At 47.2% G+C, this 20,749-nt stretch overlaps 1 protein-coding gene across 1 annotated transcript in view; it reads left to right on the forward strand.

The window, feature by feature from the left end:
* The first annotated feature begins 1,220 nt into the window (after positions 1 to 1,220).
* The window catches only part of DNAJC3 (DnaJ heat shock protein family (Hsp40) member C3), a 49,274-nt gene continuing 29,745 nt past the window's right edge, over positions 1,221 to 20,749 (forward strand). The window contains exons 1-4 of the mRNA XM_073664151.1: positions 1,221 to 1,432; positions 4,603 to 4,713; positions 5,419 to 5,543; positions 5,884 to 5,958. Coding sequence (XP_073520252.1) covers positions 1,351 to 1,432; positions 4,603 to 4,713; positions 5,419 to 5,543; positions 5,884 to 5,958 — 393 coding nt within the window. The 5' untranslated portion in view covers positions 1,221 to 1,350. The remainder of the gene's footprint in view (positions 1,433 to 4,602; positions 4,714 to 5,418; positions 5,544 to 5,883; positions 5,959 to 20,749) is intronic.

The following is a 20,749-nucleotide window of genomic DNA, read 5'->3' on the forward strand; positions in this document are numbered from 1 at the left end:
GTCTTCTCTGCCCTGAGGCCCTGCTCCGCCTGTGGGGAGTAGTACCATCTTCTGCTGCCACAACATCCCGCCTCAGAGGACTGCCGCAGCGCTGGTGGCGAATCACCAGGCACCACAGGTGGCGTAGTCATTTAATCCACTCGATTACCACCGTCCCTCCGGGCCCTTATTTTTACTGTGACGACCCTGGGCACGGGCCGGGCCTAGGCCACGACTGCATCCACCGTACGCCAGGAGGCCCGGTTCCGAGTACCCCCATCTCTCAGAGTAGGGCCAGCGAGCGGGAGCGAGGCGTCACACTGCCCGCAAAGGACGACGCACCGCCGAGAACGATGATCTTACGCAGCCCAAAAGATTTCACCTGATGAACGAGCATTTACCCATCAGCCTGTATACACTGCAAGATAATGGTGAAATGATTGTCCAGCGCTCGCTCGCGATGATCTTGTAGTGTAACTGCCCCTCAGAGGGGTCGCCTCCTACTACCACAACACTTTCTCCATCTGAATGTTTAGCCCCTATAAAATAAAACCACTTATACCGGGGTCACTGTACTCACCTAAGGACAAATCAAGAGCGAGTCCGGCTGCTCCCACTTCCTCCTGATGTGCAATTTGTCTTAAGCCGGGGCCAGTGACGCCAGGCTGATTGGGCACTGGGGTCACTTGTCACAACAACAGCACGAGAACCCCGGGACCGCAAGTGTCGACAATGCCGGAACGATGTTTTTATTTTAGAGGCGCTAAACATTCAGATCAAGAAGGGCTTGTCATAGAGGTGGACAGCCCTTATAAATGATTGGCCGTCCCAAGATGCACTGAGCGCCTGCACTTGGTACGTGGTCCCTTTAAGAAGATAAGGTGGGCACAGAACACTAAGAGGCCAGCTGTTCCTGCAGCACTGTCCGGGAACTGTCTGTCACCGTCAGTGACTGGAAGCACACTGCTGCCGGCCGCAATGGCGTATATACAGACCACACGTGTACACAGCGTTACATCGCTGCTCTATGGCGCCTCCCCGAGGGCCGCCTGTACACTGCAGACAAGAGGACCGCTCAGCCATGACGTCAGCACACGTCGATAGTGTGAGCCGGAGGAGGCGTGTTTACCTCTGCAAAGCAACGTGCCGTAAGCTGGCGAGGAGGCGGAGCTATACGCTAGGCTCCTCCTCTCTCCGCGGCCAACGCTCCACGTTCTCCAATTGGAGAAGAGAGGTGGAGCTACTGGCTTTCCGTCCAATTGCAGCTCACCACGACCAGGGCTCAACTTACTGGGAACTAGTTGAAGTGGAGCAGGACAGTTCCCTGTCAGTGTCCCGGGGACGAGCGGTGTCGGTCCACACGGTGCAGACATGGTGGCCCCCAGCGCCTGCGCCCGCAAGCTGCTGTCCTTCTTCCCCTTCCTGCTTGTCTTGTTTGATCTCCAGTATGAAGGTAAGAGGAGAGGCCGTGCAGTCCTGTGCCCAGGCGTGGTATGGTGCAGTCCTGACCTGCCAGGCTGGGTTCCCCATGGACCCTCCACAGTACTCAGTGTCTGTACCCCGGGGGGGAGCGCCTCCTTTGTCCGGTTGCGTCCGTGCCCCGGGGGGGCAGTGCCTCCTCTGTCCGGCAGCGTCCGTACCTTGGGGGGGGGGGGCAGTGCCTCCTCTGTCCGGCAGCGTCCGTACCCTGGGGGGGGGGGCAGTGCCTCCTCTGTCCGGCAGCGTCCGTACCCAGGGGGGGGGGGCAGTGCCTCCTCTGTCCGGTTGCGTCCGTACCCTGGGGGGGGGGGGGCAGTGCCTCCTCTGTCCGGCAGCGTCCGTACCCTGGGGGGGGGGGGCAGTGCCTCCTCTGTCCGGCAGCGTCCGTACCTTGGGGGGGGGGGGGCAGTGCCTCCTCTGTCCGGCAGCGTCCGTACCTTGGGGGGGGGGGGCAGTGCCTCCTCTGTCCGGCAGCGTCCGTACCCTGGGGGGGGGGGCAGTGCCTCCTCTGTCCGGCAGCGTCCGTACCCAGGGGGGGGGGGCAGTGCCTCCTCTGTCCGGTTGCGTCCGTACCCTGGGGGGGGCAACGCCTCCTCTATCCGGTAGCGTCCATACCCCATGCGCCTCTGCCATCCAAAAGATTTTGGTGTGCACTTCAGTGTTTCCATGTGGCTCCATTCAACAGATGGAGGACAGTAGTGTATTTTCGGCGCCCCATCATACATCTGTATAGAAAAGCACAATAATTTTTTTTTCCTATTGGGAATATGGTCCTGCTTCCCCCTATTTGTCATAAACAGGACTCACTCGCAACACACGTGTTTCGGACGCTACTGCTAAGGGGGACTCCGCTTCCCACACTCACTCGTCCACTCACCTCTCACAATAGTCTGTCAGTGAGCTAAGCCCACCCCACAGCCAGTTCTCGTATCCACACCACACTTTTCGCTGCCACCATTAGCCGTTTTGAACGACCAGCGAGACACTTGCACTGGGGTACACATTCCACCCAGCTTTCCTGAGCTCCTGATAGGTACTCTTGCATTCTGACATACACAGGGTAACACAACCAAGCTGTATTCACCCTCCTCGGGATTTTGGGTACGTTTAGAGCAACATGGACCAAACTTATTACATTTTATATTTAGTATACAAAAAGAGTACAGTTCTTAAAAAGGTTACAAAAGGTGAAATAATAGAGACATAAGTACATAAAAGCAAAAAATAAATAAAAATAAAAGGGATGAAATACAGATACATCTTATAAATTGGATCCGTGAGCGTTTCTGGCAGAGGAGAACGCCATGAGGAATATGGACAGATCTGCATTACTCATTGCTTCTCCTGAGATCTGACAAGGAAATTTGGTAGAGATGTTATAAAGGGTCTCCCCAAACCCCTTACTCCTCCTTTTATTGAGGTAAGAGAGGGAGAGCTGATTAGATTCAATTCTAATCCAGTTTTAGGCCATATTTCTACTGTCTGCCTTATTTGTCCACAGGATCTTCCTAGAAAAATAATATGGCAGTCATGTTACCGAACATCCTTCAAACATTCTGTACATACCACACATAGATATAATATATCCATAATTTAGGGAGATATTGCACGCCTGTGGGTTACCAGCTACCAAAACTTTTGCAATTTTTTCCACAGATACGAATATGTTCCCTGCTTATGGATGTATCCATGGATTGTGTCTCTGATATGGAGGCCGACTGTCTGCCTTTGGGCTGATATCTTCACTTTGCATTGATTAACATCTCTTTGGTAATCAATGACTGTACACAGTCAAAGTTTGCTCTTCCAACAACTGTTATCTACTTGTTAAATACTATGTGTACACACTCCATGTCTGCTCCCCATCAGATAACCTGCTTCAATTACCTTTTCACAGGGATCCAATGCCCCCAGCCTTTGATCTGTATCATTCATTAAATAATTTATGACCGAAAAAAAACACCGGCTACAAACCTTCTTTTAATGTTATAATGGAGCATCAAAATATGGTATTAGTTGGTAATTAGTGCTCCTTAATACCTTGCCACCATTGTAAATAGTTGTCATAGTTTTGGTGGGTGGTGTCTGTACTTGTGTAGCACCCACAGGTACTGAAAGGGTAATGCAGCTAATGAGAACACTTCTCGTGCCCCATTCTTAGAGTCTTGCTCGTGTGTACAGACGCTCCGTCTGGAGTGATTACATGGGTAAAGCTTCCGGGGTAGTTATTACCTACAGTGATACCTCTCTGGCTAAGCCCACGTAGATATTAGGTTTCATTAATTATAGAAAGCATATCTTGTTTTATTGACACCATGTGTTCAGGCTGGTAAGAAGTGACATGACCAATCCTTTAATGAGAACCTGCTAAAAACATGAAAGCCTTTTGCCTTCTCATCAGCTTAACTGAATGACTTGTTAACAAGCAATAGAGAATGGAAGGAAAGCTGTAATTTGCTGCATAACACAAAGTGGCTTTAAAGTGCAAAAACGTCTTTGAGATGGGAAGTATTCCATAGGCCACGGAGAAGGAACAGCGTATGTTTAACTGCTGGTTGAAATAATCTATTTTAGCAATATTGGCATATAAGCCATGGGAAGCTCCTGGTGTGTACACCAAGCATATCCACTAGGGGATGGACAGCACTGTTTTGTTTTTTGGCTGTCATGTTGTACATGCAGTCTGATCTGTGGGCAGCACGGTATAAAGAAGAAGCTGAGCAGATTGATTATATAGATTTGTGGGAACACATTCAGTATATTTAGTATTTTATTCAGTGAAATCCCTGGTGTTTATATGTATAGGAGTCATGTGGGCGGGCCTACTCAGTGATTGACAGCTGTCTCTACATGCAGTCATACAGGGAAGACTCTCAATCACTGAGTAGGCCCGTCCACATACAAGGGATTCCAAGAAGTGAAATACAAGTTCTACTGACACTATCTGACCTCCCCTCCTGCTTTATAACATCCTGCCTGCAGGTCAGATACCTCTTTGAACATGACTGGTTTCCTTTAAACCAGTATAGACTGTAATAATAGTGTCAGTGTCAGGCCTTTCAGAACAGACGCCATGTCCTTCAGCGCTGATCATCACAATGTGCTGATAATTATCACATAATGTCCTAATATTCTATCACACAGGTGTTCAGTGCGGAATAAACGCAGATGTCGACAAACACCTTGAAATGGGGAAGAAGTTGTTAGCGGCTGGGCAACTTGCCGATGCTCTATCCCATTTCCATTCTGCTATCGGTGAGTATTGGGCAGATGATGAAGCTAATGCCGATAAATGGTGACCATAGATAGAACAATACTATTACAAACAAGTTGAAGGGGCTATCCATATTATCTTTTGTTGGAACCCAACATGGACAATATCTATCGTTCGACAGATTTGTTGGGGATTTTGTGGCACTTGTATAGAAGTATGTATTAGTACAGCTTTCCCATGATGCATCTCTAGCAGGGCTGTTGAGTCGGTAAGCCAAACATCCGACTCCTCAATTTCCATGTCACCAACTCCGACTCCCTCATACATGGCTCATGTTTAAGTGATAAATTTACTGTAGCACAGATTCATCTCAGCTAAAAGCCTAGACCCTTAGATCAGGAATAGGACAGACATTTATAGGATATTTCATTTCTTTCCCAAATTCTTATGAAAAAATATTCCCCACAAACTGCATTGAACTACTGTACCCAATTTGTTATATATTGTTGGAGTTGGTCCATTTCATACCGACTCCACCAAAATGGGCTCCAACTCCACAGCCCTGATCTCTAGAGTACAGTCCATTATAGTGATGTCTGCATGTATTCTCCACTCCTCCGTGGTGGACCTTATGGAGGCCTCATACTCCGCTACACACGTACCGCACTTTCTCTTTCTATACTATGGCTTGGAATCATTTCAAAGTATTGTTGGATTTCAGCTCGGTGTCTTGCTGTGTTTTTTAGATGGAGATCCAGATAACTACCTAGCATACTACAGAAGAGCGACTGCGTACCTGGCCATGGGCAAATCTAAGGCTGCCATTCCTGATTTAAGTCGAGTGATTGAGCTGAAACCAGACTTTACATCAGTACGTACTGCCACCAAAGCTTAACTGCAGGGCAGAGGAGACGACCTCCTCTTAAGTATTCTCCTGTCTGTAATCTCCACTTCATAAAGCTTAAACCTTTGCTAAAATATGTGAAACATAACTAGGGAGTCTTCAAGTTATGGTGGATGTGACCGAGATGAGATGTGCGCACTGGTAAATTGTACATGACAGAGCCAATGTAGCTATTGTGCATAAGACACCACTGCAGCCAATTATATTTACATCTTTAGTTTCTGGTTATAACTTGTATAAGGTCACTTGGGACTTGTATGTTACTGAAGATTTTGACTAAAAGTAATATATATTTTTTTTTTTTAAGGCAAGATTACAGAGAGGGCAATTACTATTGAAACAAGGGAAGTTGGATGAAGCAGAAGAGGACTTTAAAAAAGTGGTAAGTTTATTCCTAAATACGAAGGTTTATCAGGGATGTCCAGGATTAAAAAAAAAAGCATGGCTGCGTTATTCCAGTAAACAGCAACATACCTGTCCATAGCTTCTGTGCAATATTGCAGTTCCCTTCAGTGGACCCTAGTGGCAATGCTTGCCACAAACCATGGACAGTGGCGTTATTATTCTAGAAAAAAGCAGCCATGTTTTTCTGCTTCTATACAATCTTTTAAAGAGGTCCTTTCAGCAGATCAAAGTCACCAGCTTTTATTTTATACCCGCTGTTCCTCTGAGTATTAGGTTTTTTTTTGTTTTTTTTTAATTTTCTGTACAGTTCTTGAAATATAGGGACTTTTTTTATTTAGTGTGAATTTTATGTTCTTTACAAGAAGATGTGGCTCACAGGGTAAGAATGTAGAGCAGGCTAAAGAAATGCCCCAGAGAATCCTGTGAGCTAAGTCCCCTTGGTAAAGACCATAAAAATTAGCACTACATAAAAGAAAAAAAAAACACACAGGGGAGCAGTAGTAATAAAATAAGAGCAAAAACTGGTCACTGCTGGTGACCGGTCCATCCTCATTAACCAGTTTAATACCAGACCATTTACGTTATTACTTTTTTATAAAGTACAGAGCAGGAAGCGGTGTCAGAGCTTCCTATTCTGTATATACAGCATTTGTTCAGCGCTGTGTATACAGCAATAGAGAAGGTGGTAAACCCTCTCTGCCTTCTCTATGGGAGTCCAGCTGTGTTTAACATCTGGCTGCTGCAACTGCACAATCTTTTGTAGTTGCTGTTTAGAACATCACTGCAGAGTTGAATGCGGTCCGCCCAGATGTTTATAGTCTACGGGCGGTCCTGAAATAGTTAAAGGGAGTCTTTCAGTACAGAATAACTGTTCAAAGTACAGGAACTCAGTGCACCCTTGGCGTGACCAAACATTTAACTACACCTTCCCACTTACTTGTTTTCCATCGTTCGCTGTCTATAATGCCAGAGCTGTCAATCAAAGAGGGGTGGTGGAGATAGAGGGGGGGAAAACAAATAGTAGAGTACAATTAAATGATTGACCCTGCCATGATGCACAGAGAGTCATTGTGTGGTGACAAACTTCCTTTAAAGGGAATCTGTCAGCACTGAATGACTGTTCAAACAAAGTACAGGCGCTGGTGCTTCACGGCGGGGCCACTCATTTTATATACACCTTCCAACCTGCTTGTTTTCCATTTATCGCCACCCTTCTCTGGCCCTATGAAGTCAAAGGATTGGGGGGAGGTGGAGATGGTGGGAAGGTGTATGTAAATGATTGGCCACACCTTTGTGCACCCAGCGCCTGTACTTTGTCAGCACAGAATGACTGTTCATACCGAGTCCTTTATGCTCACCAAACCTGTAGTACAAGTTGCTTATCATTGCTGAAGATCTTTGAGATAACGGCATGAAGAAGCATTTTCTTATTCTTTCCGTCGGTTATGCTGTCGTTGAGCCTTGTAATCAGCCTATAGAAAATGTACTGGGAGTCTATGTAGGTTTGTCAACTTTATTATCGACTATTTTAGATTTAACTTACATTGTTCAATTGAATAAACACAGCTTTGAATATATTTATCTTTCAGACCACAGGAAGCACAAGGGTTTAGACTAGAGAAAATTGGAACTGGAAATGTACTAAACCTGTTATTCATTAATAGGTTAATATTAGAGTAGTCTAAACATTATTGATACATTGTAATAACTATCGAGGGTAAATGACTACCAATCATGAGACAGAGCCAGCATTACGTGCTGCAGAGATGCACTAATCCATCTGTTGAAGCTTGTGAATAAAGGCCCCGTCACACTTAGCGACGCCACAGTGATCCCGACAACAATACGACCTGTCAGGGATCGTTGCTGCGTCGCTATGTGGTCGCTGGTGAGCTTTCAAACAGGCAGGCTCACCAACGATCAGGGGAGCAGGGACACCGTGGAAAGAATCTTTCCACGATGTCCTGCTCCTGGTTACCAGCCTGCTGAAGCCGGAGGTTACCGCTCACCGTAGCAGAGTGGTAACCATGATAAACAGCGGGTTACTAAGTGCGCGTGTGCCCCTAGTAACCCGCTGTTTATCATGGTTACCAGCCTGAACGCTGGTCACAGACAGCGATGTGTGCTGACCAGCGGGAGGGCAAAGACCAAAAAATGGTCCAGGACATTTTGCAGCGATCAGCGACCTCACAGCAGGGGCCTGATCGCTGCAAAGTGTCACACATAGCGACATCGCTGGTGAGGTCGCTGTTGCGTCACCAAAACCGTGACTCCGCAGCGATCTCGCTAGCGATCTCACTATGTGAGACTGGGGCTTAAGACCATGGCTGATCTTAAAGGTAGCAGTGAGGGACTGACTGTAAGATTAAAGGGGTATTCCCATCTCCAAGATCCTATCCCAATATGTAGTAGGTGTAGTAGTAATAATAATATTAGCAAATACCTCCAATTAGACATGTAGCATAGTTTTTTTTTATTTGCTTTGTCTTTCCTCATGTACAGGCACTGCAGGACCTTAGGTATCCAGGGTTATGTCCACTGATAAAGTTACAGTTAGTTAGCTAGCTGCTAGTGGTCGTAACCATGGATACCTAAGGTCCTGAAATGCCTGCACATGAGGAAAGACATAACGAATCAGAAAAACTATACTACATTTTTAATTGGAGGCATTTGCTAATATTATTATTATTACACCTACTACATATTGGGATAGGATCTTGGAGATGGGAATACCCCTTTAAGGGTCATTTCACAAGATATTTTATTTTACTCTGTCGCCTCATTGGGGGACACAGGACCTTGGGTGTTATGCTGCTGTCCACTAGGAGGCGACACTATGCTTATCTGAAAAAGATTAAGCGTGGCTCATCCTCTGCAGTATACACCCCCGGACGGCATCAGCCTACTCCAGTTTTTGCTTAGTGTCGCAAGGAGGCACACCTCAGACCTTCACTCGTCCCTCGCTTCAGCACGGGATTACAGATGAAGAAAAGAGGGTCTCTTAAGAGACCCCCGGCATGGCTCCTTCCTCTGCCCCCTACTAGGGGTGCACAGTTGAAATTGAGATGGCGTAGCCACCATGCTGCCCCTTCTCCGGCCCCTCGGGTCGGGCTCGAAGTTGAGAACCCCCCTCCTTCCCCAATTCCCTCGGTCTTGGTCCGAAGTTGAGGCGAGGACAAAGCCCCCTGACAGGTGACAGCGACACCCTCCCTAATCCCCCCTGGGAGTATTAGGTTGAGACACCATCAGGTAGGGCCTGGATGGCAGCATCTGCAGCTCTCACCAGCCAGCACACCGCAGCCGAGGACCAGCAGCAATACAGGAGCCCCAGTCTGTCTGTGAGATCCTGTAGGAGCCGGGGGGAGTGCAGGCAGCCATGGCACACACAGGCACAGACCTTCACAGGCCCTGCACCTGCAGCAGCTTTTCATCTTAAGCGCCTAAGGGGGACTCTTTTCAGAGACCCCTTTCCACTTATGTCCCCACCGCCATTCTGCCTTTCAATCCGGGGGGGGTCCGGTTCTGATCCGACCCCCCCCCCCCCCCCCCCCCCCCCGACTACCGCGCTGGCCTGGAGCCCTTTTGGGCATAGAAAATAAATTTACACCGCGGCTTCGGCCTAGCCGAAGCTGCCGCCCATTTTCTGCCCCCCCGGATGACTATTTTTACTCACTGCGGTGTCACACAGGGGGCGGATCTAGGCTGCAGGGCGCGCATCTCCATAGCAACTGCCGCCCTTGCAGCGTTCCGCCCCCCTTCGCCTTCATCTCTGCAAGCAGGAGAAGAGCCACGGTGGCCATCATAAGCTGCAGGACGCATACAGGCCAGCCAAGTCTCCGGGGAGGCACAGGACCAGGCTCTTTCAGCGCTGTTCACAGGGGCACATTGGTGGGGTAAGTTCACAGTCTGAGTTACCTCAGCTGTGAATTTTATTACTCTGTATCCTCCTCTGCACAGTTAGCCCTCTTGCATAGCCACTCCAGGTGCACTATGCCGGGCTCAAAGTCTAAGAAAACCAGGCAGGACTGCTCTTCCAGAGTGGTGAGAAGCCTGCAGTAATGCTCTTCCCAGTGGCAGCACATATCTGCATTGCAAGGATTGTACTCACACTACTGTGCCAGAGTCCCAAGTAGCCCCTACCAACCCTTCAGTGTCTAATGCTACGCCGGAATGGGTCACTCAAATGTCAAAATCTATGACACAGTTCATAGATAACATGACCTCCAAATTGCTTCAGGCTCTGCAAAGCCATACCTCGACTATGAATGCTACCCAAAAAAGGGAAAGCCGGACTCAGTCACATACTGACCCAGGCACATCCATGTCAAGGTCAGGACGCAAGCGCACCCATAGGTCACGCTCATCTGCGTCATCCCATAGCACACGGTCATCCCTGTCTAGGGAGAGATACCGTAGTCACAGATCATCTACACAGTCCCCTACCAGGCACAGACATGATATTTCTCCGCACCAATCTCCGTCCAGAGAAATCCCTCATTCTGGGTCACCTAGGACACACCTTAGTGATACACAGGAGTCAGAAGGCGTCTGCGATTCTGACTCAGACAAGGAAACTGATGGATCCCTAACTCCAATCCCACCTAGCAATGCAGCGCTAGTTGAGGACATAATCTCGTCCATACAACGGGTGCTGGACATCTCTGATCCGATCCCGGACGCACCACAAAATAAGATTTCATTTGAAGGAGCTCTGAAACCACCTAAGGTTTTCTTGGATCATCCAGAATTTAAATCTATCCTCACAAAACAATTCTCACAGCCTCACAAGAAGCTTAACAATCGCAAGTTTCTGGAGGCCCGTTACCCCTTTCCAAAGGAAACCACCAAAGAATGGGCAGACCCACCAGCAGTGGACCCCCCCAGTCTCCAGACTGGCAGCACAGACCCTTCTTTCACTGCCAGATAGCTCAACCCTTAGGGATGCAGCAGACAGGCAGGTAGAAAGTATGGCTCGCTCAATTTGTGAAACCACAGGGGCCTCCCTAGCCCCTGCTTTCGCTTCAGTCTGGGCAGCCAAGGCCATACTGGCTTGGGCAAAAAATCTACAAACCGGCCTCCAAGCTTCTGCCCCTGAACTGTCGGACCAAGCAGTTCAGATAGCAGTTTTGGCAGATTACATGCTTCACGCAGCTCTGGATTCTGCAAGGGGTGCAGCAGCCGCAATTTCACACGCCATCACAATTCGGCGTATCCTTTGGCTGCGTGAATGGAAAGCGAACGCAGCCTCAAAGAAGTCCCTCACGCACCTTCCATACCTCAGCAGTCGACTTTTTGGTGAAAGCTTGGACACGATGATATCCAATGCCACAGGGGGTAAGAGTACCTCTCTTCCCCAACTGAAACCCAAGCGCAATTATAACAAGCGTAACCAAGCTCGCTTCCGATCCTTTCGGAACTCTTCCGGCTGGTCCGTTTCACGGCCACCACAAAATAACAGCCGCTTCACACGCAAGGAAGACTCGAGGCCGACACAAAAGTCTGACAAATCCTGGCAGTCAAATGCAGGCCACTCAAAATCAAAAGGAGGAAAATCTAAGAATTTCTCCTCATCATGACTCACGGACTCAGGAAGACACTCCACCTGTAGGAGGCCGACTTTTACTCTTCCATCAAGTCTGGCTACCTATTACAGAAGAAAAGTGGGTCAGGGAACTAGTGTCTTCAGGATACAAAATAGAGTTCACTTCCAACCCACCAAACAGACTCCTTATATCTGTTCCCCCAAAATCGCCAGTAAAGGTTTGCGCCTTCCACCAAGCGGTCTCATCGCTTCTTCAAGCACGAGTCATAATACCTGTTCCCGCAGCCGAGCGCTTCCAGGGGTTCTATTCCAATCTTTTCGTAGTCCCCAAGAAAGGAGGAGGGGTACGCCCCATACTAGACCTAAAGCAACTCAACAAATATGTACGAGTACGTCACTTCCGTATGGAGTCCCTCCGGTCAATCATTGCATCTATGGAAAAAGGAGAATATCTCGCCTCCATAGACATACAAGATGCATACCTGCATATACCGATTGCACCTGCCCATGAGAGATTTCTCAGGTTCGCAATCGACCAGGACCACTACCAGTTCGTGGCTCTCCCGTTCAGATTCGCCACGGCTCCCCAGAGTGTTTACCAAAGTCATGGCAGCCACCATGCACTTTCTACACTCCAGAGGCATAGTAGTCTTTCCATACCTGGACGATCTTCTCGTCAAGGCTTCTACCTTCAAGGACTGCGAGCTCAGTGTCTCAATCACAATCAACACCCTGAGTCGTCTGGGTTGGTTAGTCAACCTACAAAAGTCATCACCAACCCCAAACCAGTCTCTGACATTCCTGGGAATGCTATTCAATACCTCCAAAGGCCTAGTGCTTCTCCCCAAAGACAAGGCACTGCCTCTCCATCTAGGAGTTCGCACCCTTCTCAGCAAACCCCCTCGATCTCTCCGGTTTGCAATGAGAGTCCTTGGCAGGATGCTGGCGGCAATAGAAGCGGTTCCATTTGCCCAGCTTCACCTCAGACCTCTCCAACTAGACAGTCTCAAGTCATGGGACAGGAACCCTTCTTCTCTCGACAGGAAGTTCCAGATGACGTCGTCAACCAGGAAGTCCCTTCACTGGTGGCTCAACCGGACCTCTCTAACAAAAGGGAAATCTTTTCTCCCAGGTCAATGGAAGGTCCTGACCACCGACGCAAGCCTAACGGGTTGGGGTGCAGTACACCTACACCACAGGGCAAGTGGTCCCCAGCGGAAGTAACCTTGCCCATCAACATCCTGGAGATTCGTGCCATCCTCCTGGCGTTGAGAGTCTTCCATCACTTACTGGCAGCCTCTCACATCCGAGTACAATCGGACAATGCCACGGCCGTGGCATATGTCAATCACCAAGGGGGAACCCGCAGTGCCAGAGCGATGCGAGAGGTGACACGCATCCTTCACTGGGCGGAGAAAACGAGCTCCATTATCTCTGCGGTCCACATTCCGGGTGTAGACAACTGGGAAGCAGACTTTCTCAGCCGACAAGGAATAGCCTCGGAAGAGTGGGCTCTCCATCCCGAAATCTTCCAACAGATCTGCCATCGTTGGGGCACTCCGGACGTGGACCTAATGGCGTCTCACCTCAATGCCAAAGTCTCCAACTTCATGGCCAGAACCGCGACCCGAGAGCTCTAGCGGCGGATTCCCTGGTTCAGGACTGGACCTAGTTCCAGCTCCTGTACATTTTTCCACCTCTCCCCCTGATTTCCAGAGTGGTGAGAAAGATCAAACTGGAGGGAGTTCCAACCATCCTAATCGCACCGGACTGGCCCAGGCGTACATGGTACGCCGACATCGTACGACTGGCATCTTCCCGACCGCCCGGATCTTCTGTCACAAGGCCCCTTTCTATCACCAGAACTTAGAGGCCCTCAATTTGACGGCGTGGCCATTGAGACCTGGGTTCTAACCTAGGCAGGTTTTTCGCCAGACGTCATTAAAACCATGATCAAAGCACGAAAACCAACCTCTGCCAAGATTTACTACCGTACCTGGAAAACTTTCTTTACCTGGTGCGAACCTCGTAACCAGACCCCACTCCCTTATTCCCTACCCAGGGTATTCGGTTTTCTCCAATCGGGTCTGGAATCCAGACTATCCCTGGCCTCCCTTAAGAGCCAGGTGTCAGCTCTTTCAGTGCTTTTTCAAAAATGCATTGCTCATAAACCGCAAGTAAGAACATTTCTCCAGGGGGTTTCCCGATTTGGTTCCCCCCTACAGACGACCTCTAGAAGCGTGGGACCTCAACCTGGTTCTGACAGCATTACAGGAAACACCCTTTGAACCCCTTAGGGAAGTCCCACTCCGTCTTCTATCCCAGAAAGTGGTTTTCCTCGTGGCAATCACCTCGCTACGCAGGGTGTCTGAACTCACGGCACTCTCCTGCAGACAGCCTTTCCTGATTTTTTTCCAGGACAAGGTAGTCCTTCGTACGGTTCCATCCTTCCTTCCGAAGGTTGTATACAGCTTTCATCTCAATGAAGAAATTTCACTACCATTCCTCTGTCCGGTTCCGGTTCATAGAGTGAAAAAGGCTTTGCATACGCTTGACCTTGTCAGGGCACTGCGTATCTATGTGTCTAGGACTACGCCCTTCCGGAAGTCTGATTCTCTCTTCATTCTTCTGGAAGGCGGCCGCAAGGGTCTGCCAGCTTCCAAAGCTACCCTTGCTAGGTGGATCAAATCCACCATCCAAGAGGCTTACCGCCTCAAAAATTCTCCTCTTCCAGCAGGTATTACGGCACACTCTACGCGTGCGGTAGGGGCCTCCTGGGCCATTCGGCACCAGGCTTCGGAGCAACAAGTGTGTAAGGCAGCCATCTGGACTAGTCTACACACGTTTACCAAGCACTACAGCGTTCATACCCAATCCTTGGCAGATGCGAGCCTGGGTAGACGTATCCTGCAGGCGGCAGTGCCCCAATAATAGGGGCCTGTCTACACAATATTCGTCCATTGCTTCCCACCCAGGGACTGCTTTGGGACGTCCCAAGGTCCTGTGTCCCCAATGAGGCGACAGAGTAAAAGAGATTTTTGTGTACTCACCGTAAAATCTCTTTCTCTTAGCCTCTAATTGGGGGACACAGTTCCCACCTTGTTGCCTGTATCGGGCCTTTGAGTTCTCATATTGGTGTTTTTTCTTGAGCTCGTACATAGTTTCCTTATAGGCATGTTGATACATAGTTGCCTTTTAGGCATATTTATGTTATCCATGTTACGTTCCTCCTACTGCTTTTGCACAAAACTGAAGATGGCTAACGCCCTCAGGTGGTGTATACTGCAGGGGAGGAGCCACCAGTTAATCTTTTTCAGTTTAAGCTTAGTGTCGCCTCCTATTGGACAGACAGCATACACCCAAGGTCCTGTGTCCCCCAATTAGAGGCTTAGAGAAAGATATTTTACAGTGAGTACACAAAAATCTCCTTTTCTCGCTTATGATCCAAAGATTATGATATTCCTCTTAGATTCCACCTTTTCAAGTTGTAGAAGATTTACCACATCGCTTTTATTTCTTTTCTTTAAAAAGTTGGGTTACAACTTATATGGGCGTTATTTTAATTTCCACTCAACTTTCCTAAATGATTGCAAAATCGGCCAAGTCAACTACATAACAACAAATGTGACTGTACCTAATTTATTTTCTGTTCTGATGAGATTGATGAACCAGGTTCGGAATTGTCCGTGTCATTATCATGGGCTGGATGGTATTATGTGTTGCTTGCACAACAGTTTATGTGTAGTCTTTATTTGGTTCCTCATTTGATAACGTTGTCTGCTCAGTAATACATGATAAACTCCAGAGATGCGAGTTTAGTTCTTTTCATTTGGCACAGACTAGTATTACTTTGATTGACCATTAGTATAACACACTATATAAATCAGGGAAAGACACTAAAGGTAAAACTGGGAAATATAAAGTGTTTCCCGGCCTTTTCCTCCCTGTAATCATGTCACAATTTTTTGTAAATCATTATCAAGGAGTGAAAGTTAGATTAAGAAGAGCAGTCTTTGTGCCGGCCACAGCAGACATCACTTAGAGGAAAAGTTCAGCAAAGTCTTCAAAACAAGTAATTACCTGGGGAAAATTCAATATCTTAACTTTCAGATCCTCCATTAAACATGTCCCTGGTAGTCGTGGGCTGAGTTTCTGGCAGCACATCTAGGTCACAGCCATTCTTTACAGGTCCGCAGAATGTCAGCAGATCAAAAGTGACATCGGGAGGAGGCGGTAAATCACTAGACAATTGCATGGAGTGAAAGCAGACAGCTGGAAAATGTCTTGAGTGCATCGCAGGTTTCTTCCCTTCTTCAGCTTTGTCATAAGGGGCATTTACACTGCACGATTATGGTGAACGAGCTTTCCTAGGAATACTAAATTGTGGAATGTAAACTGGCTGCCGGTCACCGACCAAGAAGAGAACCAAAAGATCATTGTTCTCGGCAGCTCATCGCCCTGTGCAATGTCTGCCCTGAATGATTGGTTATTGACTTTTCACTGCGCATCTGAAGAGCGGTTGGCCCGTCTAAGGGCGATCTACACTGTACCACGCGCAGCATTAAACCACCACCCACCAGCAACATGTTTGCTTCTCATCCTTTGTGTAATACCCGCGCAGACCGCTCCGCTTCAGATGTGTAGTAGACCCTTCAGTGTGTTTAGGCTGCCATTGTTCTCAGCAGTGCAGGTCATGTTTACACAGGACAGCTTGTTGCTGAGAATGATGATCTGTTCAAACCAGAAGATCATTTCACCCGACAACGGAGCATTTTGCTAATTGGCAGCCTGTTTTAGAATACACTATTATCGTTCCTGGGAATATTTGCTCATGTTACTCATACAGTGTTGATTAAGACAAAGCTTAAGAAACCTGTGATGCGCATTAAGACATTCTCCAGCTTAGTCTCCCTAAAGGCCCTGTCACACATAACGAGATCGTTATTACGTCACGGTTTCGGGATCGCTGGACAGTCGTTTCGTGATCGCTGGGGAGCTGTCAAACATGCAGAACTTCCCAACGATCTAACTAACGATCTCGGCGGTCGTTGGGACGCTTTCACACAGCGGATAGTTGAAATATCCACACCTTGATAGGGACTGTACTGTGTCACAAAGGCGTGCATAAAATCACTTTTCCACGCCCCCTCATCTCCGATTGGTGGACGCTACTGCGTTCTGATTGGGCGGCCTTGGTTTAACATCGCTACTGCTTCTCCGGTCAGATGGGATCGCTACTGCGTTTCCGGTCAGACGGGAACACTGGTGTGTGCATTGTTCCTGTACAGATGTATGGATGTCCATATATTTATATGAATATATACATAGAGATGTAAATGGCCATTTATGTGTATGCATATCTGTATGTTTGAGAGTATGTATGTGTATATATAGTTATGTGTATATGAGTGTGTGTGTGTGTGTGTGTGTGTGTGTGTGTGTGTGTGTGTATATATTTATGTACTTAAAAATATGTATGAGTACATGGATGAATCTGTTTACATATGAGTACACGAATGTATATGCGTGTATGTATGTATCTGTATATGTATGTATGTGTATAATAAATATATAAATATATACATACACACACACACACATACATACATATATATTTATTATAGACTGCTTACTGCGGTGACTACTGCTACTACTGAAAGAATGAGAAACAAAGCTTTTGCATAGTAGAACACACAGTTTATTAGACACATCAGTACAGAAATGTCAGTAGTGTAGAAACATGAGTAGTTGCCCACTATAGGTTCTGATGCTGCCAAGGAACAGCACCAGGACCGTTAAAATACTGGCAGTAGTTGTCGCGGCAGGTCTTCGCATCATGGGTGCTTCTGCCATGTCCCACTGGTTGAAGGCCTGCAATTGCAGGATCGTTTGCACGCCATTCACCGAGCTCCACTTCCCCATTGGCTCGGACCACAGAGTCCACGAAGCCAGGCGGACAGTACGTAATTGCATCACGTCGACGAAGAAAGTTGTGAAGCGTGCAACAGGCCAAAACAACAGTCCATTGATTTAAGCTTCATGTTAATTGGCGTGTGAAATACTCTGAAGCGGTTGGCCAGGACAGCATGTCAGAAAACGTGCTGTGTGGGTGTGTGTGCACGAGACCCCTAAAATATCTGCCCATGCAAAAGCATATATATACAGATAGAAGCCAAGCCCTCCCTCCCTGAAGAGCAATGATAGCAGATAATTGGTAGATGTCCTATAAATGAATTAAAAATGGAAACTCATTTGAGACCCCAAACAATACTTGCCTCGCTAAAGATGTCTGATTTCTTCAAAGTGGAGTCACAGCCGGAGAACGCTGGTGGGATCCGAAAAACAAGGACGCAGTAGCGACCACCAATCGGGGACGAGGGGCGCGGAAAAGTCCAATTTATGCACGCCTACGTGTCTCAGTTCTGAATCGCTAATGAGGTCGTTGATAAGGTGTCAAATACAGCGATGCACACTGCCCAGCGGGAGCGCAACGACCCAGGAATGGTCCAGGAAGCTTTGTAACGATCAGCGATCTCACAGCAGGGGCCTGATCGTTGCTACCTGTCAGACATAACGAGATCGCTAGCGAGATCGCTATTGTGTCACGAAAACCGTGACGTATCAACGATCTCGCTAGCGATCTCATTATGTGTGACGGGGTCTTTAGTAGTCACCTCCTTATCTAGACATCTCTATTAGCACATGATCGAGGAGAATGCTGATTAGTTGTACAAGATTTATTACTGGTCTGTTATGTTAGATGATAGGTGTCGCTCAACTGTACTTGAGGGGGTGCTCAGAAGTATGGAAGTCACATTAAATGAAGAATAAACTTCAGCACTCCAAGTGACACCCTTTCTGAGGAAGCCAATTGGCGAAACGCGTGTCAGAGGGTTTAATGATATCCTAACCGGGATCATGCTTACCTTGATAAAGGCCACATACGGACCGAAACGTTGGCTTGATCTGAATGTCTGTGATACAAGTTCATATATAAACTTTCATTTTACTTGCAACTTGGAGTTCTGAAGTTTATTGGTCTGCTAATGTGTCAACTCCTTTTCAAACCTACACAGACAATGAGGATGACAAGCATGGGCTCCTATGTATTGTTTATACTTGGATTGTCAATGACTGGAGATGTCCAGCACACAAGGCTCTTCTAGTGTTTGTGTATGACCTGCATTGGACATTTTGTTATACTTGGGTTTAGAGTTATATATATCATTTCACTACTCATTTGCAGGGGTTTTCAAATCACCACTCCAGCGTTTTTTGTTTCAGCGCCAAGTTCCCTGACCCTAGTTTTATACTTACCAGCCGCTGTCTTCTGCTCCAGTCCCGCGCCACCATCTTGTCACCACATCTCCTGACTGACGGGAAGTCATAGGTAATGGCCACAAGCTCTATGAGATCCTTTTTCTGGCCTCATAGAGCTACACCGAGTAGTGACTTCCAGCTCACCCAGCAAACACTGGAGCTCCATCACAAACTGCCTGGAGCAGCGCCGATAAAAGATGACGACGGCAACTGGGAAGTATAAGACTAGTGGCAGGGAACTTACATTAGTTGCACAACTCCAGCGCTGAAATGAAAAAAAAAAAAATGCTGGAGTAGGGTGTAATAATACGTACCTGGGCCTTATTGACCAGGTACGTATCACACCTTGGCAGAGGCTGTGCGGGTGCGAATGCCTCTGGGTATCAGCTGATTCTAACAGCTGACACCCGCTACTATGTGCCAGGAGTGGTCCCGAACCGCTTTCGGCACACTAAACCCTGAAATGCTGCGATCGAAGTTCATCACAGCATCGCGGGAGCAGGCAGAGGTAAGAGCGCCCCTCTTACCTTGGATCGGAGATCCCACACTGTCAGCGCAGGGTCCCGATCGTTGCCATGGTGACCCGATGTCGTCATGACGACATCCAGGTCACCAGGCATAAGGAAGTTGGATAGATCGTGCGCAGTGCATGATCTATCTAACTTGTGCCAGTGCAGGGCTGACAGCCCGCATAGCATAAGGACGCTGTTGCCTCTCTATGCTATGCAAGCGATCAGCCTGCAAAAAATGAAATTCCCATATTGGGACAAAGTATAAAAGTGGAAACAAAATGTAATTTTTAAAAAAAAAAATATATATAACAAAAAAAAATTAAAAAATTTAAAAATAATTAAAAATATACTGTAACAAATATTATTATGAAAAAAAACAAAAGTACACATTTTTGGTATCGCCACGTCCAGAAGGACCTGACCTATAAGACGGTCCCATTAGTTAACCCCTTTAGTGAACACGGTAAAAAAAACAATGCTTTATCATACCGCCAATCAAAAAATGGAATAAAACCAGATGAAAAAGATAAATGTAAATAAAAATGGTACCGCTGAAAACGTCATCTTGTCCCATAAAAAACAAGCCGCCATACAGCTCCATCAGCTGAAAAACAAAAAAGTTATAGCTCTCAGAATAAAGCGATGCAAAAATATATATTTTTTTCTATAAAATAGTTATTGTGTAACAGCGGCAAGAATAAAGCTGCCTGATCAATTTTACCACACGCGGAACAGCATAAAAAAAAAAAAAAAAAATTCCTGAATTGTTATATTTTGTTTATTCTGCCTCCTAAAAATCGGAATAGAAAGCGATCAAAAAATATATAATTTGCCCGAAAATGGTACCAAAAAAAAAACAAAAAACGACAACTCGTCCTGCAAAAAACAAGCCCTTACATGACGACTCTGTAGGCCGAAGTATGGAAAAATGATTGGAAAAACTAGTCTTTGCAAAAAAGCGTCTTTTAGTGTATGACAGCTGCCAAACATAAAACCCCGATATGAATCTGGTATCGCTGTAATCGCACGGACTTGAAGAGTAAATCGTCTAATCACTTATACCGCATGAGGAACAGCATGAAAAATAAACTCTGGGGTTGGGTTGTGGTTTGGGTTGGGTTGTGTGTTGGGTGTGGTTTTGGGGTTTGGGTTGTGCTAGGGTTGGGATTTTTTCAAAAGTAAAGAGAAAAAAAAAAAGACTATGACGATATGGCGACTAATGTTCAGTGCAGGTGCTCGCTACTTGAGTTTGCATCGGGTATGCAGAGTATAGCGGGTGTTCGGGTGACATGCTCTAGTCTCCACCCCATATGTGTTGCAGCTGTTATACAGCCAAATAAAACTTGCGCAGGGATTGCCTGCCATGCATGAGCGATCCCCCAAATGTTTGCTTT

This window comes from Phyllobates terribilis, unplaced genomic scaffold, assembly GCF_046119375.1.
Source record: "Phyllobates terribilis strain yellow unplaced genomic scaffold, ASM4611937v1 Scaffold_2__4_contigs__length_985480577, whole genome shotgun sequence".
NCBI lineage: Eukaryota > Metazoa > Chordata > Amphibia > Anura > Dendrobatidae > Phyllobates > Phyllobates terribilis.